This window comes from Myotis daubentonii, chromosome 12, assembly GCF_963259705.1.
Source record: "Myotis daubentonii chromosome 12, mMyoDau2.1, whole genome shotgun sequence".
In the NCBI taxonomy this organism is placed as follows: Eukaryota; Metazoa; Chordata; class Mammalia; order Chiroptera; family Vespertilionidae; genus Myotis; species Myotis daubentonii.
The window spans coordinates 47,509,193-47,531,438 of record NC_081851.1 but is presented as its reverse complement, the minus strand read 5'-3'; the positions used below and the strand labels follow the sequence as shown (position 1 = coordinate 47,531,438).

Sequence of the window (22,246 nt, the reverse complement as noted above, 5' to 3'; positions counted from 1 at the left end):
GCTGGCTGGTTTGCGCTGAAGGGTGTCCTGAATCAGGGTGGGGGTCCCACTGGTGTGCCTGGCCAGCATGGGAGAGGGGCTGATGGGTGTTTGCAGGCTGGTCACACCCCCTTCAGGGTGGGGGCCACCACTGGGGTGTCTGGCCAGCCTTGGTGAGGGGCTGATGGCTGTTTGCAGCTGGTCACACCCCTTTCAGGGTGGGGGTCCCCACTGGGGTGTCTGGCCAGCCTGGGTTAGGGGCTGATGGCTATTTTCAGGCTTGTCACACCCCCTCCAGGCTGGGGGTCCCCACTGGGGTGCCTGGCCAGTCTGGGTGAGGGGCTGAGGGCCGTTTACAGGCTGGCCAAGCCCCCCCAGCGATGGAAACTCCCAGCCTCTCCATTTTTTCTTTTTCTTTTTTTAATTCTGGGATTTATTTACCTTGTATAATTGAAACTTTGTTGCCTTCAGTGGAGCTCAGAGCTGACTGGGAAGCTTGGCTTCCTCCATCATTGGAGCAACCAAGCCTCCTGCTCTCTTCAGCTCCATGGCTGCCGGCCGCCATCTTGGTTGGGTTAATTTGCATATAGTCGTTCTGATTGACTGTTGGGCATGGCTTAAGGCGTAGCGGAGGTACAGTCAACTTGCATGTTTGTCTTTTATTAGATGTATATATCTAATATAGATTAGATGTATATATTAGATGTAATATAGATTAGATGTATATATTCAATGTAATATAGATTAGATGTATGTATCTAATCTAATAAAAGAGAAACATGCAAATTGACAGTACCTCTGCTATGCCCCAAGGCACGCCCACCAGCCAATCAGCGATTATATGCAAATTAACCCAACCAAGATGGCGGCCGGGAGCCACAGAGCTGGAGCAAGCAGGAGGCTTGGTTGCCCCAGCGATGGAGGAAGCCAAGCTTCCCACCAGCTCTGGCAGGCTGTGGCCTCCTGTCAAGGCAACAAAGTTTCAATTATAAAAGACAGATAAATCCCAGATACCTGCTTCCAGCCAGCCTCCAATGGGAGCTTGGGTGGCTGGGGGCCGTGGCCAGCCTGCAAACAGTCATTAGCCCCTCACCCAGGATGGCCATACCCTCATGGGGTGAGGGTGCCCGCTGGGGGGCTTGGCCAGCCTGAAAACAGCCATCAGCCCCTCACCCAGACTGGCCAAGCACCCCAGCAGGAACCCCCCACCATAAAGGGGGTGTGGCCAGCCTGAAAATGGCCCTCAGCCCCTCATCCAGGCTGGCTAGGCATCCCAGTAGGGACCTCCCACCCTGAAGGGGCTGTGGCCAGCCTGCAAACAGCCATCAGCCCCTCACCAAGGCTGGCCAGGCACACCAGGGGGACCCCCACCCTGAGGGGCTGTGGCCAGCCTGTAAACAGCCATCAGCCCCTCCGGCTGGCCAGGCACCCCAGCGGGACCCCCTCCCTGATCTGGGACATCCTGCAGGACAAAGCAGCCGGCCTCCACCCATGCACCAGGCCTCTATCCTATATAATAAAAGAGTAATATGCAAATTGACCCTAACAGCAGAACGACTGGGAATGACTGGTCACTATGACACACACTGACCACCAGGGGGCAGACGCTCAATGCAGGAGCTGCCCCCTGGTGGTCAGTGCACTCCCACAGGGGGAGCTCTGCTCAGCCATAAGCCAGGCTGATATCTGCCAGTACAGTGGTGGTGGTGGGAGCCTCTCCCACCTCCTCAGCAGCGCTAAGGATGTCTTACTGCAGCTTAGGCCTGCTCCCTGCTGGCAAGTGGACATCCCCTTTTGGCTCCTGGGCTGCCAGAGGGATTTCTGATTGCCAGCTTAGGCCCAATCCTTCTGGGAGCGGGCCTAAGCCATCAGGTGGACATCCCCTGAGGGGTCCTAGACTGCAAGAGGGCACAGGCTAGGCTGAGGGACCTCCCCGAGTGCACAAATTTTTTGCACCGGACCTCTAGTGTGTGTGTGTATACACACACATACACACACACACACACATATACACACACACACACACACACTAGAAGCCTGGTGCATGAAATTTGTGCATGGTGGGGGGTCCCCTCTGTCTAGCCTGCACCCTCGCCAATCCGGGACCCCTCGGATCGGGCCTAAGCCGGCAGTTGGACATCCTCCTCACAATCCTGGACCTCTGGCTCCTAATCACTCACCTGCCTGCCAGCCTGGTTGCCCCTAACTGCCCCCCCCTGCTGGCCTGGTCACCCCCCAACTGCCCCCCCTGCTGGCCTGGTTGCCTCTCATGGCACCACCGCCAGCCTGGTTGCCCCACGCAGCCTGCTGTTCATTCATTTGGTCGTCCCTCCCTAACCCCCGTGCTGGCCTGGTCACCCCACGCAGCCTGCTATTTAGTTGTTTGGTTGTCCCTCACTAACCCTCCTGCAGGCCTGGTCGTAGGCAGACATCTTGTGAGGGCATGAGGGTTAATTTGTATATTACCTCTTTATTATATAGGATATTTGCTCAAGTTTTAATATGCAGTTTTAGTCTGCTATACAAAGTAAAGGGTTTTATATCCTCAAATGTTTTAATTCATTTCTAATTATTTTGCATTTAGTTTTCCAAAATAAAACGGTTCACTTTAGGATTTTATTAGAAATGAAATAATCATTTCGTTGTATCTAGGAACCAGAATAAACATAGCCATAAATGCAGAAGGTCAAATTCATAAATATGTACGTGTTTACTTTTGGTACAGCCACTATGTAGTTTAATCTCAGAAAAATCTTTTCTATAACAGTCCAACTATGAGATCAAATAAATACTTAGATAATGCAAAGGAAAACGTAAAGAACAAAACAAGCTGTCACTGGGAAATGGAACCTCTAGGTGTCAAAGCATTTGTCATGTGTCAGAGGTATCTGTCTGGTCAGGCCCAGGGAATATTCCGGCTTTATGGTGAAACTAATTTGTGAATTAGCCATTTAACAGAGACTGTTAACCTGATCAGACTCGCTGGTCTCTGTACTTTTTGTAGTGGTTATTCATAAACCACAGATAACTAATTTTTCTGTGGATTAATTGGGTTTTTATAGTTAAGAAGTTTGTATAAGGTACCGATTGGCAGTTTGACCTAAGCTTTCTAGTTCAATTTTATTTAAAAGCAGGGTAACTTGTATTATTACAAACCAAAGAGATATATACAGTAGGGTGGATAGATTGACAGATGGATAAATAACTATTTCTCCAACTATCATGCATCTATATATCTGTATGTTTTTAAAAAAATTGCAGTTACTCTTTCAAACTCAATTTTCTTGAATGACCTAAAGGTATTTTCTGAGTGGCTAAAGTGCTTCATTTAGTGTAAAATTAGAGTAATGTATGTTGGGCTTATCTCTTCTATTATCAACGTTTTTTTCTTCATAAAAACTAACATGTATAAACATTGACATATTTTGGGCTCGTTGCCTGATAATTAAAGAGAATTATATCTGTGTCAAATATACTATTTTAAAATTTGTTACATTCTTACTAATGTTAAAAAAGCAATATTTGGATCAATGTGTGGTATGGATTTTTGTAGATTTTTCTACTCACTGAGGCATGCAGTCAATACCTAATTTCTCTTGAGATATACTGCATTTAACATATTGAGCTTTTTTAAATACTTCAGACCTGTGCATTGAGTGTATAATGCCTGTTTTAATTTGACATCATGGATGACTGTAAAATATGATATCTAAATTGCATTTTAAATGGCTGTTTGTTTATGTAATATATTCAGTATCAAGGAAAGATATATTACATACTTTTTTTATTTTTGCCAATTGCTACCGTGTATGAAATCCAAGTCTTGTGTTATTTCTTGCATGGTTTCACTTCACTATAATTTAGCACTCCAACTTACAAAATATATGTGAAATAAGCTGAGAATGTATTTTAATGTTACCAAACTTCGGGAGGTGACATGATATTTATCTTCTTAAACAATAATTCAGAAAAGGAACCCATTTTTCAATTATAGGATGTCAAGGGAAGCCATCAAGCTGTTGATATGCTCTGTTGGAGCTTTTAGTAATCAGAAAAAATACTGTTGATTTCTAGTTTTAGGTAAATGTATCTGCTGTAAATAGTCTTTGGTTGATGTATCTATCAATAAGCAATAATGAGGAAACTATTTCTTCTGCATGCATAACCCAATTCTGACATTTAGACATGACTTTTGAAGTCATGACATAGGTCTTGAACTCTTTGGTTGGGTAAGAATACACATCGACCAAATGCAAGATATCTACACCTTTGCCCTGTTGAGTAACGTTTCCTAAGCCCACCACTGTAGTGTTTCATAAAAAACTAAGCCTTAGAATTTAAAAGGTACAGACAAAAGTAAGTGTTTAATATTTTCTTTGCATTGTCACACATTGCATTCTTTCTTCCTAATGTCATTCTTTTTGAAATTACAAACATTTGTGGCCATCATAACAGTTTCCAGCTTGTTATATGTATATCTGAATTTACAAAATCCTGAATAACAGTAACCTCTGTTTACTACTTAGAAACATAAAAATAAAATTTAGATTTGTTTTGCAGATAGTCACCCTCCCCTTGCCCAGATGAGCATCTTATTCAGATGCATTCTGCATTCTTATTGTCATTTCTGAGCATATACATGAGTATTTTGGGCATTTAAACCCCTGTTTGCTTGAGGCAAAAGTTTTCAAGTTCACTTTATGATTTCCTACTAAACTTGTTTTTCTTCACACTTCATAATGGTACTCTATGTAAGAAATAAAACTAAACAGAAAACCCTCTAGGCAAATAATCAGATTCATTTTGGGATTAACACTTGCACTTTTCTTGTTCTCTCAATTCCTCTTTCATTCCATTTGATGAATTGGGCCCAGGTGATTTCACTCCAGTTTGTTTTTAGAATAAGGACCAGCCCCTACTGCAGTGATGGCGAACCTATGACACGCGTGTCAGAGGTGACACACGAACTCATTTTTTTGGTTGATTTTTCTTTATTAAATGGCATTTAAATATATAAAATAAATATCAAAAATATAAGTCTTTATTTTACTATGGTTGCAAATATCAAAAAATTTCTATATGTGACGTGGCACCAGAATTAAGTTAGGGTTTTTCAAAATGCTGACACGCCGAGCTCAAAAGGTTCACCATCACTGTAAGGTAACTCCTCTGTTCATGTACCATCTTGGAAGGACCATTTTAACACTGTATGAATTAATGTTTTAACTAGACACACTTCTTCTTTAGAATGAACTAGTTTGAAAGCAATAGTGTCCTGAAAGGGTAGTTGCATGAAAAATTTTTGTGCTGCAGCTTAGAACTCAGGATTTGCTGCTTGTTTATTTCTTGCCAAAAGAACTGTATTTGTGTCGGTGTATCATTTGGTGTGTTACATTAAAATGCCTACTTCAGGTCAGTCCCAAACTATAGAGTAGTATACATAATGTTGTTTGAATGATGCTAAAACTAATGTTGGAAGCAAAGTAATTATTAGGTTGAGTGTGGACTTTGGATTCTGATAGAAGGATTTCAGTACAGAGCTGTGTCAAATTTTGCTCTGTGATACTGAGCAAGTTATTTAACCTCCCTGAGTCTCTGTTTTCTTACTTGCCAACAGGGCTAATAATACTTACCTTATATTGTTAGGATGAATAAAGGAGATAATACCAAAGCAGTCAGAGTGTCTGGCACAGTAGCAGCTTCATAAATTACATCAGTTGTTTTTATTTTAAGGACGCATTTCAGTGTCACCTGTTCCTGTCATCAGCTTTCTAATGAAATAGAATTCAAGTCCCTCCCTGTACCTTATTTTTCAATCATTGTTCCTCTAGGCCAGTGGTTCTCAACCTTCCTCATGCCGCGACCCTTTAATACAGTTCCTCATGTTGTGGTGACCCCCAACCATAAAATTATTTTTGTTGCTACTTCATAACTGTAATTTTGCTACTGTTATGAATTGTAATGTAAATATCTGATATGCAGGATGTATTTTCATTGTTACAGATTGAACATAATTAAAGCATAGTGATTAATCACAAAAACAATGCGTAATTATATATGTGTTTTCCGATGGTCTTAGGCGACCCCTGTGACCCCCGAAGGGGTTGCGACCCGCAGGTTGAAAACCTCTGCTCTAGGCAATACTTTATAATTTAGAAATGTTGAGCCATTGAGAACACCACAGGCTTTTCACAAAAAGAGTCATGTACATTGCTTCATATTAATAAGCTAAATAAAAGTTAGATGCTAAATTATATATGGAAACTAACAAGAGAGTGTAGAAGAAAGATATGAATAACTAAATTTTGTTTTTAAGTAATAGTTTGGTGTTTTTAGAAAGTCTGAAAATATACTGTTAATAATTATATTAATTAACAAATCTAACTGAAGAACTCTGTATGTTACAGTAAATTATACAGAAATACAAATTATATAGAAACAAAAGAATCCATAATATATTTTAACTTTCAAATTAAATATTTTTATACTTAGACTTAATAGTCCTCTTCAACTATAATTAATTCTTGTTTTTCTTTTTATTTTCAGCATTTTATTTCTTTTGAAATAAAAAGGAAATAAAAGAATATATGTAGTAACTATAAAATATTCATTTCCTAGATTCAGTAATTATTATTTGGCATGACATTTATAGTCTGATATATTTTAAAATCAATTAAAGACATATCAGTTCATTGTGTTAGTTACACACATATTATCATTTAAAGTATTTATTTTTAATTAACAGATATTAAAATTACTTTTCTGTGTACAGTAGATGGAAAGAAGACATAATTGTTGGTAGAAACTTAGCATTTAATTTCACTGAAATACATCAATTTTCCCAATTTACTTCTCTGGGAGGGAATTTCAGGAAGGGTATGTACTTAGAAACATTTTTAATATTTCATCTCACTCTTTAATGGTGGCAAAGAGAAACTATAGCATGTTGTTAAACATTACATTTATTTCTATAGAACTGAATGGAAACACTGGTAAAACACCTACTTAACCATTGTTATTTATGTATAATATCACAATAAAAATAAGTAGAACATTGAAAATGTGATAATGTATTTTATTTAGGTAAGGCCAAACTGTAATTGTGAAGTAAAGTTAACTGTCAAAAGGCTATTTCAAATGAGACCAGTTTATGAAAGATTGGCCTCAGAAATCTAAATGACTTATCATTACGGCTGCTTCAGGTCAATTAATCCCTCAGTCAGAGGGTGGGAGAAAGTGACTGGAAAATTCATTCCATTTTAATTCTTGATTGTTTTTCTTCAGAGGCCCTCTTGCGTGTAGCCTATGTCCTCCAAACAGGTGCCAGAATACAATTTTTCTCAAAAATTAGAAGATGTGAATTTTTTAAGTGGTAGTAATGAAGACTTGCCATAATGGAAAAGGGACTTGTGAACACATCTGTAAAAATGGAACCCTTCCATTATTAATGGGAGATTTATTGCCGAAGAAATCACTACAAAACTGTGTGGTAGAGATCGTGTTTTTATTTTAATACGAGAGCCAGGACTCGCATTAGGACATTGTTGAAGCTTGTGCAGAAAGTAAATGGCAGCCAGGGGACTGTAGCATTCTGCTAGACTGAAGGGCCTTTACTAATCCCATGCTCTAATAGCAGTTAAGATAGTGTGTAAGAGCTAATCTTGTCTTCTGCTTTTATAAAAACTTATGTATAGTAACCAAAAGTAGCTGTGATGTATTAGCAGCATTGTTCTTAGTATTATAACTTTTTAAACTAAAAACTAAGTTGACCGAGCGATTTTTTTTGGAGTTTATTTCATGAAAGGTAAAATAGAATACCTGTTTACAGAAAATTTAACAGCCGCAGATTACACTCAGGAGAGTGTATATCCCTGCACAGATGAGCATTCATGTAATGGTAGAAATGTAAATACCAACTTGTCGTTCTTTAACAGGTTAAAATGGTTTAAAATAATGAGTTTATTTTGTGGGGTTTCATTAATGTTTTCATCCTTACTTCAGTAATATTTTTTATATTTGACATGATTCTTAGGTTTCATTGTCCATCTCTTTAAACCAGGCCCTTTTTAAAATATAAAGTTATGATGGAATTAGTCTACAGTATTTAGTAGTTTGACATAAATGATATTTGCAGTGGCCTAAAAATGTTCTCTTACTGAATTTTATATAAAAATGCTGAAAGCCTCTGTTAGGCTTCAAAATAGACTTCCCACCACCTCCGCCCACACTCCCATGCATACCATCGCCTCATCTTTATATTTTCTATTCAGGATATTTGACCCAGAATCTTAGTTTAGCTCTGCTTAAATCTAAAACTAATATTTGTAAAATTTTTAGAACCATGTACCCAAAACAGAAGGCATATTTTATCCTTCACTTTCATTAATTGAAAAATCTTCAGACAGACCTGTTTTTTCATACTGCACACTAGATGGCAGTTTTGTCATATTCTTCCGACTTCAAATGCTGCTTGCCTGAGTGGAACAGAAAAGGCCATCAGTGTTTAGTCTGCACTCAAAGGGTCTCTGCATGACCAATGCAGACCCCATGGACTTCCTGGAACATATGTTAGCAATTTAGCTGCAGACATTTATTTCTTTGTTTTACTGCTTGGCTCTTTGAGAAAGTGTTGGTGCCAGGTTATGGGTTGTCTGGATCATGTCAGAGGCCATGGAGATCAAGTTCATGTGACAGGCTAGACTAAGGAAGGATGAAGTTGGAGGAGGTGAGGAAACTGACCCTTACTTTCAACAGCAACAAGTCACTGCCTGTCTGTGGACTGGAGCCAAGCGCCTCGGCGTTTTAAATTTTACTCCAGCTGAACAAACAAAACACGTTGCCCATTTGGCTTTTTCATATTTCATCAGTAGTCGTTAAATCAGCGATTTCTCCATTTCTCAAAACTTGCTTATCCCTCATCTTTCTCTCTCAACGCTGACTCCTCCAGCCCTGTCCAGACGGAGTGACCTTGAGATCCTCGGCTACTGCCTGCTGCGGTGGTTCTGTGGGAAGCTGCCCTGGGAGCGGAGCCTGCAGGACCCGGTGGCTGTCCAGGCTGCGAAAACAAAGTAAAGATTTCCGTCTCCCATCATGTGCAGCAACAGGTCTGCAGGCACCCATGAAGGGGAGTTAGTATCCCAGAGGAGATTGCCATTCGCCAAACATGATAACCAAAGCACATTTCTTAAGTTTGAAAAATATTATTTAAAAAACCAAACAGCTGACAGACATCAAATCCATTGGGTGATGCCTATGAAATCACATGTACACGAGTTGTAATACAGAATGTAAAGCGACATGGTTGTTCCTTTACATGGTGTTTTCCAAAGCTTAGATTCTAGGTGGTGGTGTTTTCAAGGAAGAGGGTTTTCAAATGAGCATTGTGCACGTGTGTGCAGGCAGCCCGAGCTCGGTGTGACTCGTACTAACTGCGCAGAGCAACAGTCACATTGGGACAAATATGGCCTGTATTTTTCAAGTGAGAGCAACATACCTCTTTCTTAATCTTGTGTCTTGGAGGGAGTATGTTTTGTTTCTGAAAGAAGAAACAGAATTTTTACATGAGGTGTTTTATCTAAAAGGTAATCCTGCAGCCATGTAAACATTTTTAATATTTCACATTCAGTTTTTCTCAGCTAGAATCTGTTAGCATGAAAATTAGGTCAGACTGAGAACAGAGTGTGTTGCTATTTTACTGTTTTCTCACTTATCAAGCCTAAGAAAAAGTCAATTGCATGTAGCGCGGAATAGCCTTTTTTATATTTTTATTATATACTAAGATATGCCCAACAGTCATTATCCACAGATAGAATATTACTATCGGGAAAGGCAGCGATGTTCTAAGTAGGACATGTTACAACAGAAGTTTACAAAAGAGTTAGCTGATTCACAGAAATCAACTTTCAAATTCAGTGTGGCATTGGTTCTTAAGAGAGACAAAGGTTGGCCTGCAGATGCAGAATAATACAGATTATTGTAAATACGGGCATACTGTCTATTATATGAAATGTTTCTCCACTTGGAATCTTGATCACTCTAGTCCCTCACCCAAGATGAACACATTTACATAAGTCAATATTAGAGCTATCTAATCAGTTGTTACTACAATGAGCAATGTGTCCATATTGACCCCCATGTAATTGACATTTTTCAGTATATAGGTCAAGTCAAAACTTAGTAATGGGTATAAATAAACAGTCCTGGCAATTTTCCACCTCAGTTTACTGAGTTTGAATACTGTACTTTATTTTAAAGATTAGCAATTTAATTCTAATGATATATATATATATATATATATATATATATATACACACACACACACATACATACACACACACTAGTATATATGTTTTCCTCTTATTAAGACTTACTGATGATTTTAGTCTTTTATCAATATGCATATATAGTTGCAGTTATTGTGGATATCTTTAATGAATATACCTACCTATGTATATTCAAATATAATAATAGGGGATTATATAAAATAATAAAATATGCTAATAAATATAAACTTTATTTACATTTTAGGGATCCTTACATATATTAATATCTTCATTTTGATTTGATTATTTGTAAAACCTATAGATCAAAATCTAAAGCTAATAGATTACAGAGTGTATAAGGTAAACTGTATACATTTTCAAACATCTTATAGTGTATAATACATAATCATAATTTATTCAACTTGCTGAGGAGGCATAACACTGAATTTTCCATAAGGGCATACTTGCATATTCAACCATACTACCATATCTCCCTAAGCCTTTTATTTTCCTGAAATTGGGTGGTATTAGATCAGTGCATTTATTGTTGCAATTCTGCCTGTGCCTGAGTTTATGAATCACACATCCATATCAGTAATTTTCATTGAATGTTTATATATTTGTGGCTGAAGCAACTTAGAGTTGTACTTGTTCAGTCTAAAACATTGGAAATGGTTAGAATAATGGGGTTTTTTTGTTTATTTATTTTTGGATATTTTTTGTTAATCTGTTTAATCATAGGATAGCGTGAAACACTGCCCAATAGAGAACAATATACATAAGTAATTAAATAACTTGCCCCTCCCCAATAGTAAGTACTTGAGGAAAAATATCCTTAAAATCCACATATATTTTTTCTATGTATTTTTTCTTGTTTTGAAGAAAAGAATGACAGATACTGCTACTTCTACATTTTTACATGTGTAAACTTTGAATTAAATTCTACATTATTTAGTTTCTAGGTGATTGATATAAAATTGGTCAATGAGAATTGGGGGATCTTCCCCACCTCCACTTTCCCTCTTACTTATTACTGGTGGTGAAAAAAGGTTCTGAAAGTTAAGAATTAGTGACTCAACAACACAGAATTTGGGTTTTGTGTACTAATCAAAACAGTGAATCACAGGATCGCAAGCAGATTCATTGTGTGTTACTCTTTTGTTTCAGTCTGTTGGATGAGCTCCCTGAGTCAGTGCTTAACTGGGCCCCTTCTGGAAGCAGTTGCTGTAAGTCAAATGATAACTTCTGCCTTCTCCCATATGCTTGACAGGTCACCACATTTGTCACTCTTGTTTTACAACTTTTTAATCCACCACTTCCATTCCACAGGGTTGGGAGGAAACTCTTCGGGGTTACAGATAGGTTGCTAGAGCAGAGGCTGTTTAGATTCCTCCTGACATTAGAACACAGGAACGCTGCACGGAAGTGTTTAGGCCGCTTTCAAGGCTCTGCCGACTGAGTTTTTTTTTAAAATATACATAGAGTATGGGAATCATGCCCAGGTTTAATACTCAGCGTCATATAGTATTTCTAGAGTTGACTTTCTATTTTTGTACCTCTATCTATTGTTGAAAGAAAATAAAGTTGATCTATGAAAAGACAACTTTCAATCAGTAATTTAAAAAAAAGTCATTAAACCCTTGAATGCTGTTTAGACCCTGGGATACACTCTGTCTGAACAGCCAGCAACAAAATTTTGGATTGGCAAAGGCATGTGGTGCTGGGATTTGGAGGTATATTTCATCAAATCATTTCACCTTCCAAGTTAGTATAGACCATTTTCGGAGTTCTTTAATTTGACATTAGTAGTCCTAAAAACAATAAGTTGATTCAGAGTTACAAAAGTGCCTGCTGCTTGCAATGCATGTGAGGCACACTGAGCACCAATTGAAGCAAGTGGCTTACATTGTCTTATAGAACAGAGCCCCCATTTGCTGTCAGGCTTGCTTTTTCGCAAAGATAGATAAGCAGAGTGAATCTTGTTCTCTGTTTATATGGGGCGATCTCAAAGTTAGCTTTTACCTGACTTATGAAAGTGAGTATGCACACTGACCCTCTAGCTAAGGTCAAACAGGGTCAATTTCCATCTGAGGGTTTTAGAGCTAAATCATCTTAAACTCATATACCTAGCCCTTCTTTGACAAGAGACCAGAGTTTTCATTTTCATAGGAAACAAAAGAGGAACAATCCAGACCTGCTCTCCCAACGCTGTTTCCCAAGTCTGCCAGTCTGCCATCCTGCTTTCTGCTCTCCCTTTGCTACTGAAGGGATGGGCACAACAGGGGAGTAATCATTTAGGGGATGGGTTGAAAGATGAAAGTGTTTTGTTTTTGTAATTGCAATGAGTAACTTGGTCCAAACGCCAATATTCCTTTTTGGCTAATAATACTCTTTTTTAAAAATATATTTTTTATTGATTTCAGAGAGGAAGGAGAGAGAGAGGGAGGGAGGGAGGGAGGGAGGGAGGGAGAGAGAGAGAGAGAGAGAGAGAGAGAGAGAGAGAGAGAGAGAAGAAACATCAATGATGAAAGACAATCATTGATTGGCTGCCTTCTGCACACCCCCTGCTGGGGATCGAGTTTACAACCCAGGCATGTGCCCTGACTGGGAATTGAACAGTGACCTCCTGGTTCTTAGGTGGACACTCAACCACTGAGCCACACCAGCTGGGCTCGACTAATATTCTTATTGACATTTTTACCAGGTCATACAGTTTGTGTTTCACTTAGTAAAAAAAGAGAGCTGGGGCAATTTCAGAAAAAAAAATTTAATTGTACATCTCATATATCTCCTTTGCCTTTCCTGTCCCTCCTGCACAAAAGGTCAGTGTGCAGTTTCAGGTCAGAAAAGAAAGCCCAGATGCCCTGGGTTGTATCAGATAATCTTCTGTGACACTTCCGTCACTAAGGTTAGGTTAAAAGAAGAGGTGAGTGATACAAGAACTCACGGCAGCAGTGCCAGGTTCCTCTTTTTCAGCACAAACCATTTGAGTCTATAGTATTATTTTATCAAATGCAGATTTCTGTTTCTAAAGAACAACATGTTGAACCATTAATATTCACCGAAGGTCTCTTAAGTTAGTTGATTATGCTTAGGAGAATGGGTATTGTAAGCAGGGCAATTAAACTGATTTACAAAAGGTCCATTACTAAGACATTTTATGGAATAAAACAGCCAAGAAGTTTGCAGCATGCATGCCTAACTCAGTGTAATGATAGTAGTTTCCAAAGTTTCTATCTCTTGAAATGATAGTCAGTAATGATACTTAATATTTCGCTAGCTTAAAAAGCAGATGATTCAAGGATATCATAATTTCATACTACTCAAAGTATTTTGTTTTATAGCTCTGGAAATATGCTAGTAAATTAGAAAGTGTACTTAATATAATAAATCCAGATCTTGAAAAGCTAACAGTTAAACCAGTACTACATCACAAAAGTCTGAGCTCCAGGATTATAATACATTTGTAACAGAGGTGGGTCTTTGCTTTTTCTCCCTCTCTGACCTCTCTGGTACCTAGTTTTTTTCAAACCTCAGGCCTGTGAAGGCTTTGCGGAACAGCTGCTCTCAGCCGTGGAATGCCAGGAGTCTTCCATTGTCTTCTAACAGCCATTTGTGAAAAGTGTTCAGCTCTGCTCTCTCCATTTGGGATATTTTGGTTAATAGAATTGTAAGATATACCATACGTGGCCTACCAATCTTGAAAGGCCCAAAGAACCACAGAATATTTATATTAAAAGAGCAGTGAATGTAATTTAATCTTTTTCCTCCTTGATCATCCCTCCAGGAATTGGACGCCCCCAGAGGGCTCCTGCAAGCCTGAGTTATAAATATGATGGAACCCCAGCACTTGCTGGTGAATAGAAATCTGGCCGATGGAATACTAGATAACAGATTTTATATACATTAGAGAGGGGAAAAGTAGGTTGCATAATTGCCACAGTGTCCAAACGAACAAACAAACGAAAAACCCTGGAGCCCAGAGTTCTCATCTTAGTCACATGAGCCTGATGTCCTTGGAGAATAGATGTGGACAGTATGGTGTGTAATGGTCACTCTCTGACTTTCGTAGAACAAAAACAGATGATGACGGTGTCTTTTGGAATTGTTCCCTGTGGGCAGTGAAACCCGTTTCTCTGTCTTTCCCAGGTTGAAGGGAGCTAGGCCTGGGGGGAGGGGAACAGAAGGCTAGGAAGTCACTCCTGCCAACCCACCACGCTTCCCAGATTTCTTCCTATGGGATGTAAACAGCCTGGTGGTAAAGTAAGAAGGACTTGTGTCTGGGTTAGTAATAAGTTTTTGAAGGGGAAAGGCTGTAAAGACTAGTTTGTGAACTTGTCTAAACCTCTAAACGTCACTGTAAACAAATGAAAACATGCCCGCTTTTAAACAGTGTATGGTCTTATCCTTGTGTATAGATTGTAGATTGAACCTTCATGAAACAAAAATGCTGCAAAAACCACATTTGTTTTAAGGCTCTGCTATGTTTATAACTGTTGGTTACTAATTCTTGTTTTTAAAAGTTTGTAGTTCATAATTTTTTTTTTTGGGGGGGGGTGCTGGGGGGAGGGGGTGAGGAAGTTACTTTATAGTCCCAGGCAGGAGATTACAATAGAGGAAAAAAAAAAGGTAGCAACTTCTCATCCTTCTGCACTAAATCAGGAAGGCTGCGACGGGGAGGTGCTGGGCTCACCAGGTATGGAGGTTTGGCGAATTCTACAGTCAGTCACGGCTGAACACGTACAATTCAATGAACTGTTATAATCTCAAAATCAAAGCCTTAATTAATACTTGGAATTATTTTTTTCCCTTTGAAGTAAGGAGGTTTATAGTAAGTACCAATTGTTTTGAAGTGATTTTTTGAAACCTCAACATAAAATAAAAGCATCTATCATATTACTCAGGTAGTTCTTAGTACTTGCACCCCATAAATCAAAATCACTATAATATAAAAAGTTTTCTTTCTTTGATTAGTGATTTAGTAAATATAGGGTGTTCCCCCCCAAAATGTATACACACACTTTGAATAATGATAAAGGCAGTATTTATTAAAGTACATTTTATTTTCAAAATTGAGCAATAAGCTGTTAAAGAGTGTATACATTTTAGGGGGGGACATCCTGTATATACAAAAATATATCTAAAAAATCAGTTTCTCTCATCTTGTCAATCTATAGGTCACTATATTTCAGTCATTTTTGGATATCATTTAAAAAGTGCTTTTCATTGAATTGTTCATTCTAAGTTTCTTTAGGATGTGTGTGTGTTTGTATGTGTGTAAGAAAGAAAGATTTTGAGGACACTGGTGACTTGACATTCCTTTGCCGATTATGAATGACATGTAAAAAATTTAATACTTCACAGATGAAATAGCCCAATATTTGGCATGTGCTCATAATTTAGCATATGATGAAAAGCCAGACTATCAAATGCTCAAGAAAATTCTGAACCCAGGTGGAACCCCTTTAGGACCATTGGACTTTTCCACGAAAGGAGAGAGTGCAAATGTGCGTACTGCGGACTATCGAAAAGTAAGTACCATGGTCCCTGGGACCTTATGATTACCTCCCGTGAAGCTTGCTTCCAAGTGAGATTGCTTCAAGTTTCAGGTGAGTTTGACAACCCAGTTTCTTATTATATTTAATTCCTATTTCCACTAACTCAGCTCCAAGCAATTTTGTTGAAAGTTCGACATATTGTTTCTTACAGAAACATGGTAGGATCTGTGGTCTGTTGTGTACTATTAAAGAAGCAAAGCGGTCACTATCGGCATGGAGATGCGACTAGGTTAAGTCTACTCTGACTTCATTCATGAGAACCTTTATTTGCCGCTTTTCTTCAGATTTTCTTTAGTTATTTCCCTCTGTTTTTGCAGACCAAGTTGGCCATAATTTGGTGGCAATAATAATATTCTTAGATTTAAGCAGATTATTTGTATGTGCTGATATTTCAATGTATAGAAGCAATTCTTTTTTTAAAAGTCAATTTAAAAAAGTTATGTCCCTTCCTTTACTCTGCCGTTTTCTGACTCCCTTGTGCCAACTTAAAAAAAAGAATTAGAACTTGAAAAATAATTAAATTTGAAACAATACAAAATAATTAGGACAAAATATTTTTTAAGCGGGTGGGGAAACTTGAGACTGATGTCAGCAACATGACTGGACAGGTTACTAAATGGCCATTTCTCCCTTGCCACCCATCCACATGCAAAAAATAAAAAAATAGGAGGGCTTTTCTCCCCTCATGTGTGTATAATTAGGTAGGGTCAGGATGCCATTCATTTTTAATATTTCTTATGAACTTTGGATCATCGCAAGTGTTCATGAGCCAAGAATGCAGGATGCAAACTAACGTGACTGATAGGCTGCTGGATGAACGGTGAGTCAAGTATCTGAGCACAGATGGTTCTGATTTGCTGAATTTTGTAGCTGCTGCAACTGAAGACATAAAATATCCTTCTAGTCATAAATTAGCTCTTTGGAAGCAAAACCTTGACACCAGAGCTTTACAACCTTCAATTAGTAGGGAAAGAAGTATTTGAATGACTGTGGTATTGACATCTGTAGGCCTGCATAGTAATCATTCCTAATAGAAGAGAATATCTGTTTGAGGAGGTTTTGCATGGCTAATTAACTACCAGTGAGAATATGTAATTTTTTCATGATCTCCTGATTGTCACCTTTCTCTCATGATACAATTACATTTTATTGTAGCAAGTGCCTCACAAACCAATTGTCAGCACTATTTACTTATTGCAGAAGGCAGAACAAAAGTTCATGTTTAATAAAAAGCCACTGGATTTTGATCTTGGTAATTACTGAGACTTATTTCAACAGTTTTATTGACTTTTGTGTTTTTATCACTTTTGCAACAAAACAAAGAGCATTTCCTTGACATAGTATTTCCCTTGCAATAATGGTCACCATTTAATCTACACCAATGTAAGTAGTGTTTTCCCCTTTTTTGTAGTTTTTTAGTTTCATAAACTTAATTGAAATATAAAAAAGCCATTTTAAAAAGATAGCTATATCCTCTGATATAAAATTTTAATTATTCACCAGAATTTTTTTTCATCAAATTCTAAGGATACTGTGAAACCATTTTAATATCCAGAGACTAGAACATAAAACAGTTTTTCCAATGAGCCTCAATCAAAAATGTTTTACTCTTTATTTTATAATATATTTTTATTGATTTCAGAGAGGAAGGGACAGAAAGATAGAAACAGCAATGTTGAGAGAGAATCACTGATCCGCTGCCTCCTGCACGCCCTTACTAGGGATTGAGCCCGCAACCTGGGAATGTGCTCTGACCAGGAATCGAACCAGGATCTCCTAGTTCATGGGTCAAAGCTCAACCACTGAGTCACCCCAACCCAGCTACTCTTTTCTTTTGATGAGAGCACTTAGTAAAATAAAACTTTAAGAATGAGGCAGGGGTGGGGTGGGTGGGTGGGCAATGATTAACCAAGGAACTTACATGCATAAATGTATAGCCCTTGAACACAGACAATAGAGTGTGAAGACCTGGGAGCTTCGGGGTGGAGGGGTCATTGGGAAAAACAAAGAGACATCTGTAAGACTTCGAACAATAAGGATAAATTTTAAAAAAATAATAACATTTTTAACACCTTAATTTCTGTTAACAATATGATCAGCCTCATTATATATAAAGTATGATGATTTGGGGATATATTTCACAGTATGTCAATATTTATTGGATAATGACATTTCTCTAATATTTTAAGTATACAAATATATTTAATTATAGTATAAAATATAGGTTCACTATATGTGGCTACACCTTAATTTTTACTTTTAAAACTTAGATTTTGTGATGCCTAAAAAACCAAACTTGAAAATGTCCAAAAGCCAAGTATGACGATATAAACTGTCCTATACTTCGCCCCTTTGCCCGATACAGCATAAGATAGTTTCCGTAATTGATCGTTTCCATAACAAATGTAATTTTAAGTCCAAAGTGAATATTAATGAATGGCCCCAGATATCTTTTTTAGTCAGAATCCTCTTAAAATTTCCTTAAAAACATTACTTAATAATCTACACATGGATCACTTTAGTTATGTAACAAACTAGTGAATGAACTTTAGACTTGTACTTTTTAGATAAAGGTACTTAAAAATAAGCCAGTGGACCAAAAAACGTGTACCATTAGATGAATAAAATGTTTCTACCATTCAGTATTCAAAGGAGAGATATGTTTAATTTTTTAAAATGTTACTTCCCTCAGTATAAATGGCTGTGCCTTTTCAATTTAGAATTCTTAAAAATATGTTTTGGTTAGGTATTAGAAAATAGCACCTCACCATATGAACCTCAGCAAACATCTTTTTACAAAAGAAAAATGAGGTATTTTTTCAATACTAGGTTTTACTAGGTATCATAAACTGTTCCCTATAAACTGAGCCTTCTTCCTAAAGTCCTCAAATGCTGTTACTGAAGTTAAAGTGGGAATGACTTTATGTCAAGATAGTAGAGACATTGGTATTTTTTCCTGAAAAGCAAATCTTTGGGGGTATTTGCCTCAATCAAGATGATGGTGTGTATAGCTGAAATCACCCGCTAGTAGTGCTGACGGCTCCTGAGGTAGCACTGACAAATTAGAAGAATCTATCATCAGGCCTACACCAGTCTGTTTATGCCATCCACTGGGATTTAATGTCCACAACTCACTGAAGGAAACCATATTTCAGTAAGAATGCTTACTGAGGTGAGCTAAAGCTCTAGAATTCCCAGAGGAGAACGCTAAATCCAAATTGAAAAACCAGCGTTATTGAAGTCCCAATTCAACCCTTGATAAGCGGTTGCTTCAGGAGCCAGTGTAGTGGATCCTCTTATAAGTCTGTTAGTATCTCCTTCCTTAAGATGATACCTGAATCCAGTTTCAGAGTATAGACACCTGGGCATCAGGAGCCACCCAATCTCCCTAAATGCTTCACCTACACAGCGGAGTAGGTGTAAGTCAGTGTTAGAATGTTCAGGCTAACCATATTTCAGTCAAAGTTTGTTCCTACATTCACCCTAAACTGGAGGTTGCTACAGCAAAGCTAGGAGTGACTTATTACTGGCAATGGTAATTTTTGTACTGAGCTTAAATGTTCACAAAATTCTTCCTTGAGCTTTAATTCTCAAAATAATTCTATTAAACTTGTCTTCATGTTTATTTTCCATATATGAGAAGAATAAAATATAAATTCTCCATTATAAGCACATTTGTGGTGTATGAAATTTTAAGGGTCCCAAAGTATTCCTGATTTTGTAGCACAGTGAGAAGTACTAGTGGAAATTTAAGTAAAAAGTACCTTGTTTGAATAGCCACTTTCTCAAAATGACACACATTTGGATAGTATCTCTAGATTATGTGGGATGCCGAGTGTTTTCTGTATTTTTATAACTTAGAGAAAAATGTTTACTTAATCATCCCACTTCATTCTTACCATTTTAAAACTTTCCCTAGAAAGAGAACTTTTGCATAAACTGGCTATCATTTTATTAGGTAGAGGTGTCCCATGGCGGCACAGCCTAACCATCCAACCGACAGCAGATCCAGCCTCACGGAGCATTGAATCTCTTGGACCAAATATTTGCACATCAGAGGCTCCCAGAACAACAACTGTCAGACCTACGGTGCCTAGCATACAGGAGGCACTAAAAAAACTCAATATCTCATCTAATCCTTTATACCACAGAACACATTTTTGTGATGATTGGCAAGCCAGTGTTTTATTAGGATGAAACTGCGCACAGCAGCCTTGGGAAACTCCTTGTTTCACACTAGTGCTATGATGAGCATTTATTACCAAGAAGGAAAAGTGGCTCAGGAGGTGGATACACACGAATTTCCCCAGTAGTGTGGGAGATTTGAGTGTTGGAAATAAAGAACCCCTAAGTGATTAGGAAGCAATTTCAATTTCCAGGTTACTGACAGGCAGTGGCTTTGCTGTCCTTTGAGAAGCTGGGATCTGAGAGGAGGGATGAATAAAGAATGATGTGCCCTAGCCTGTTGCTCAGTGGTTAGATTGTCAGCCCTCAGACTGAAAGGTCATGGGTTTGATTCAGGTCAAGGGCACATACCTAGGTGGCAGGCTCAATCCCCTAGCGCGTGCGAGAAACAACCAATCAATGTCTCTCTCTCATATCAATGTCCCTGTGTCTCTCCCTCCCTTCCTCTCTCTCTAAAAATCAGTGGGAAAAAATATCCTCAGGTGAGGATTAACCAAAAAGAATGATGTTGTGATAACTTAGACCTAGCCACAAAACACCAGCATATTTTAAAGGGAAAGAGTGAACACACTTGGCAATAGAAGCTAAAAATTGAGAGACTACAAATTAAGGCTCTGCTTGCCCAGCCAATGTAATTCATTCTCTATTTTGGCACTGGCTACTCCATTATTTCCCCTTGTACTGTCCTAGCTCCTGCCCTCTGCTTAACCCATGAAAAAAGGTGACTGCGCTTTCAGCTGCTATAAACATGAAGCTCCCGTACAAATACTTCACATAAGGATCTTCACCGTGGCTTTCAATCTTCCAGCTTTACTGAGGGATCTGCGCTTCTATTTCCTTGTCTACTTCAGGGTTATTAAGAGTCAGTCATCCCCCAGATAACGCCAGAGTGTGAAAAAGAAACCTTAGAAGCAAGTTGGTTGTAGAACTTAACCTCTGATCCTGGTACACAGGATTAGATGACATGAACTGTTATTCATCTGCGTAAAGGTTAAATTACCTGTATAAAAAAGTAGGCAACATCATAAGCTCCTCTTACACATTCACATTAATTAGACTCCCTTCAGTGATAGAAAACGAAGATTCTAATTAGGAGTTTAAACTAAAAAGATATTCTGGATCCATTCCCAGCAAAGGTTAATAATGAATTCATGTGCCGTTTTAAATGTGACAGTTTTCTGTAAAAAAAATGCTGTTTTCAATAAGCAAGTTATCTGCAGAGGTAATTTCCAAAGAGTGCACAACAGAGACACTAATTTTAATTGGTCTTGTCCTACTGATGAGAAAGGGTCAGGATCTTGCCAACTACTGTATTTTTTCTTTAACATCCATTTGTTGATTTCCTCTCTATTCCTTTTTTTTTTTTTTCCAAATCTTGGCAAGTTTAGAATTTTCAAGAATCTGGATGTAAATGCATTTTTTTAGGTGTCAAAAGTTTTCATTACCTGTTATCACTCTAAATCAACAGGTTGATTCGCAAAAGGCTGCAACAAAGCAAGTCAATCAGATGCAAAATAGGTTAACAGAAAAAAGTGTCCACAGTGAGAGAAGTGCTGAGCCCTCTGCAACAGGGAGAAGAGTTCAGAAAGAGGAGAAGTGGATTGGATTGCTTAACAAAGAAACAGCGCAGGTGAGAGGTGTTTTTGATTCTTTCTCCTTATTGCATACCTTCGCTATGATTTCATAACTAAGGCGTTACATTAGAATATGCCCTTTGGGAATAAAGATGTTTTATTTTCTTCTGGAGGCCAAGGTTGTATAGTTTTGTTAAATGAGAAGGGACAGTAAATGTCCTATCCAGCAGATAAAATCAAAGCAGCCGACACCAGTTACCAGAGAAAAGAATGACAGTGAATACATTTGCCTACAGATCTGATTTCTTCCTTTAGCCTAAGAATGTAATGAAGTGCACTTAAATTTTTATGCCATCTATGATCCATTAGGGACTCTTAACATATTCCATACTTTTACATTGGTTCCTCCAGTCTAACCCTTATAATCAACTGTAAGTGAAGTGTTCCTCTGTCAGTATGGTTGCATTTTAAAATGATGTACTTTCTACATCATTTGATCATTTGGTTGGGTAGTGACTCACCTTTAGCAGAAGACTCACTCAGCCAACAGCCAGTGTCTTTCCTAATCTAAACTTTTTGACGAGTACAGTGTATTTATATCTTCAATGAAAATGTTTTTTTCAGAAGGGCCAGTTATATGATTTGTACACCATCATTTCCCCAAATGTGAAAAAGAATAGCCTAACTC

At 38.2% G+C, this 22,246-nt stretch overlaps 1 protein-coding gene across 10 annotated transcripts in view; it reads left to right on the top strand.

The window, feature by feature from the left end:
- VRK2 (VRK serine/threonine kinase 2) overlaps positions 1–22,246 on the top strand; it is a 202,787-nt gene that overhangs the window by 143,704 nt on the left and 36,837 nt on the right. For 9 of the 10 annotated variants that reach the window (XM_059659761.1, XM_059659757.1, XM_059659763.1 and 6 more), the window contains 4 exons: positions 8,927–9,047; positions 11,409–11,467; positions 15,606–15,772; positions 21,453–21,614. In XM_059659761.1, coding sequence (XP_059515744.1) covers positions 8,927–9,047; positions 11,409–11,467; positions 15,606–15,772; positions 21,453–21,614 — 509 coding nt within the window. The remainder of the gene's footprint in view (positions 1–8,926; positions 9,048–11,408; positions 11,468–15,605; positions 15,773–21,452; positions 21,615–22,246) is intronic. The other variant, XM_059659759.1, reaches the window with a different exon arrangement.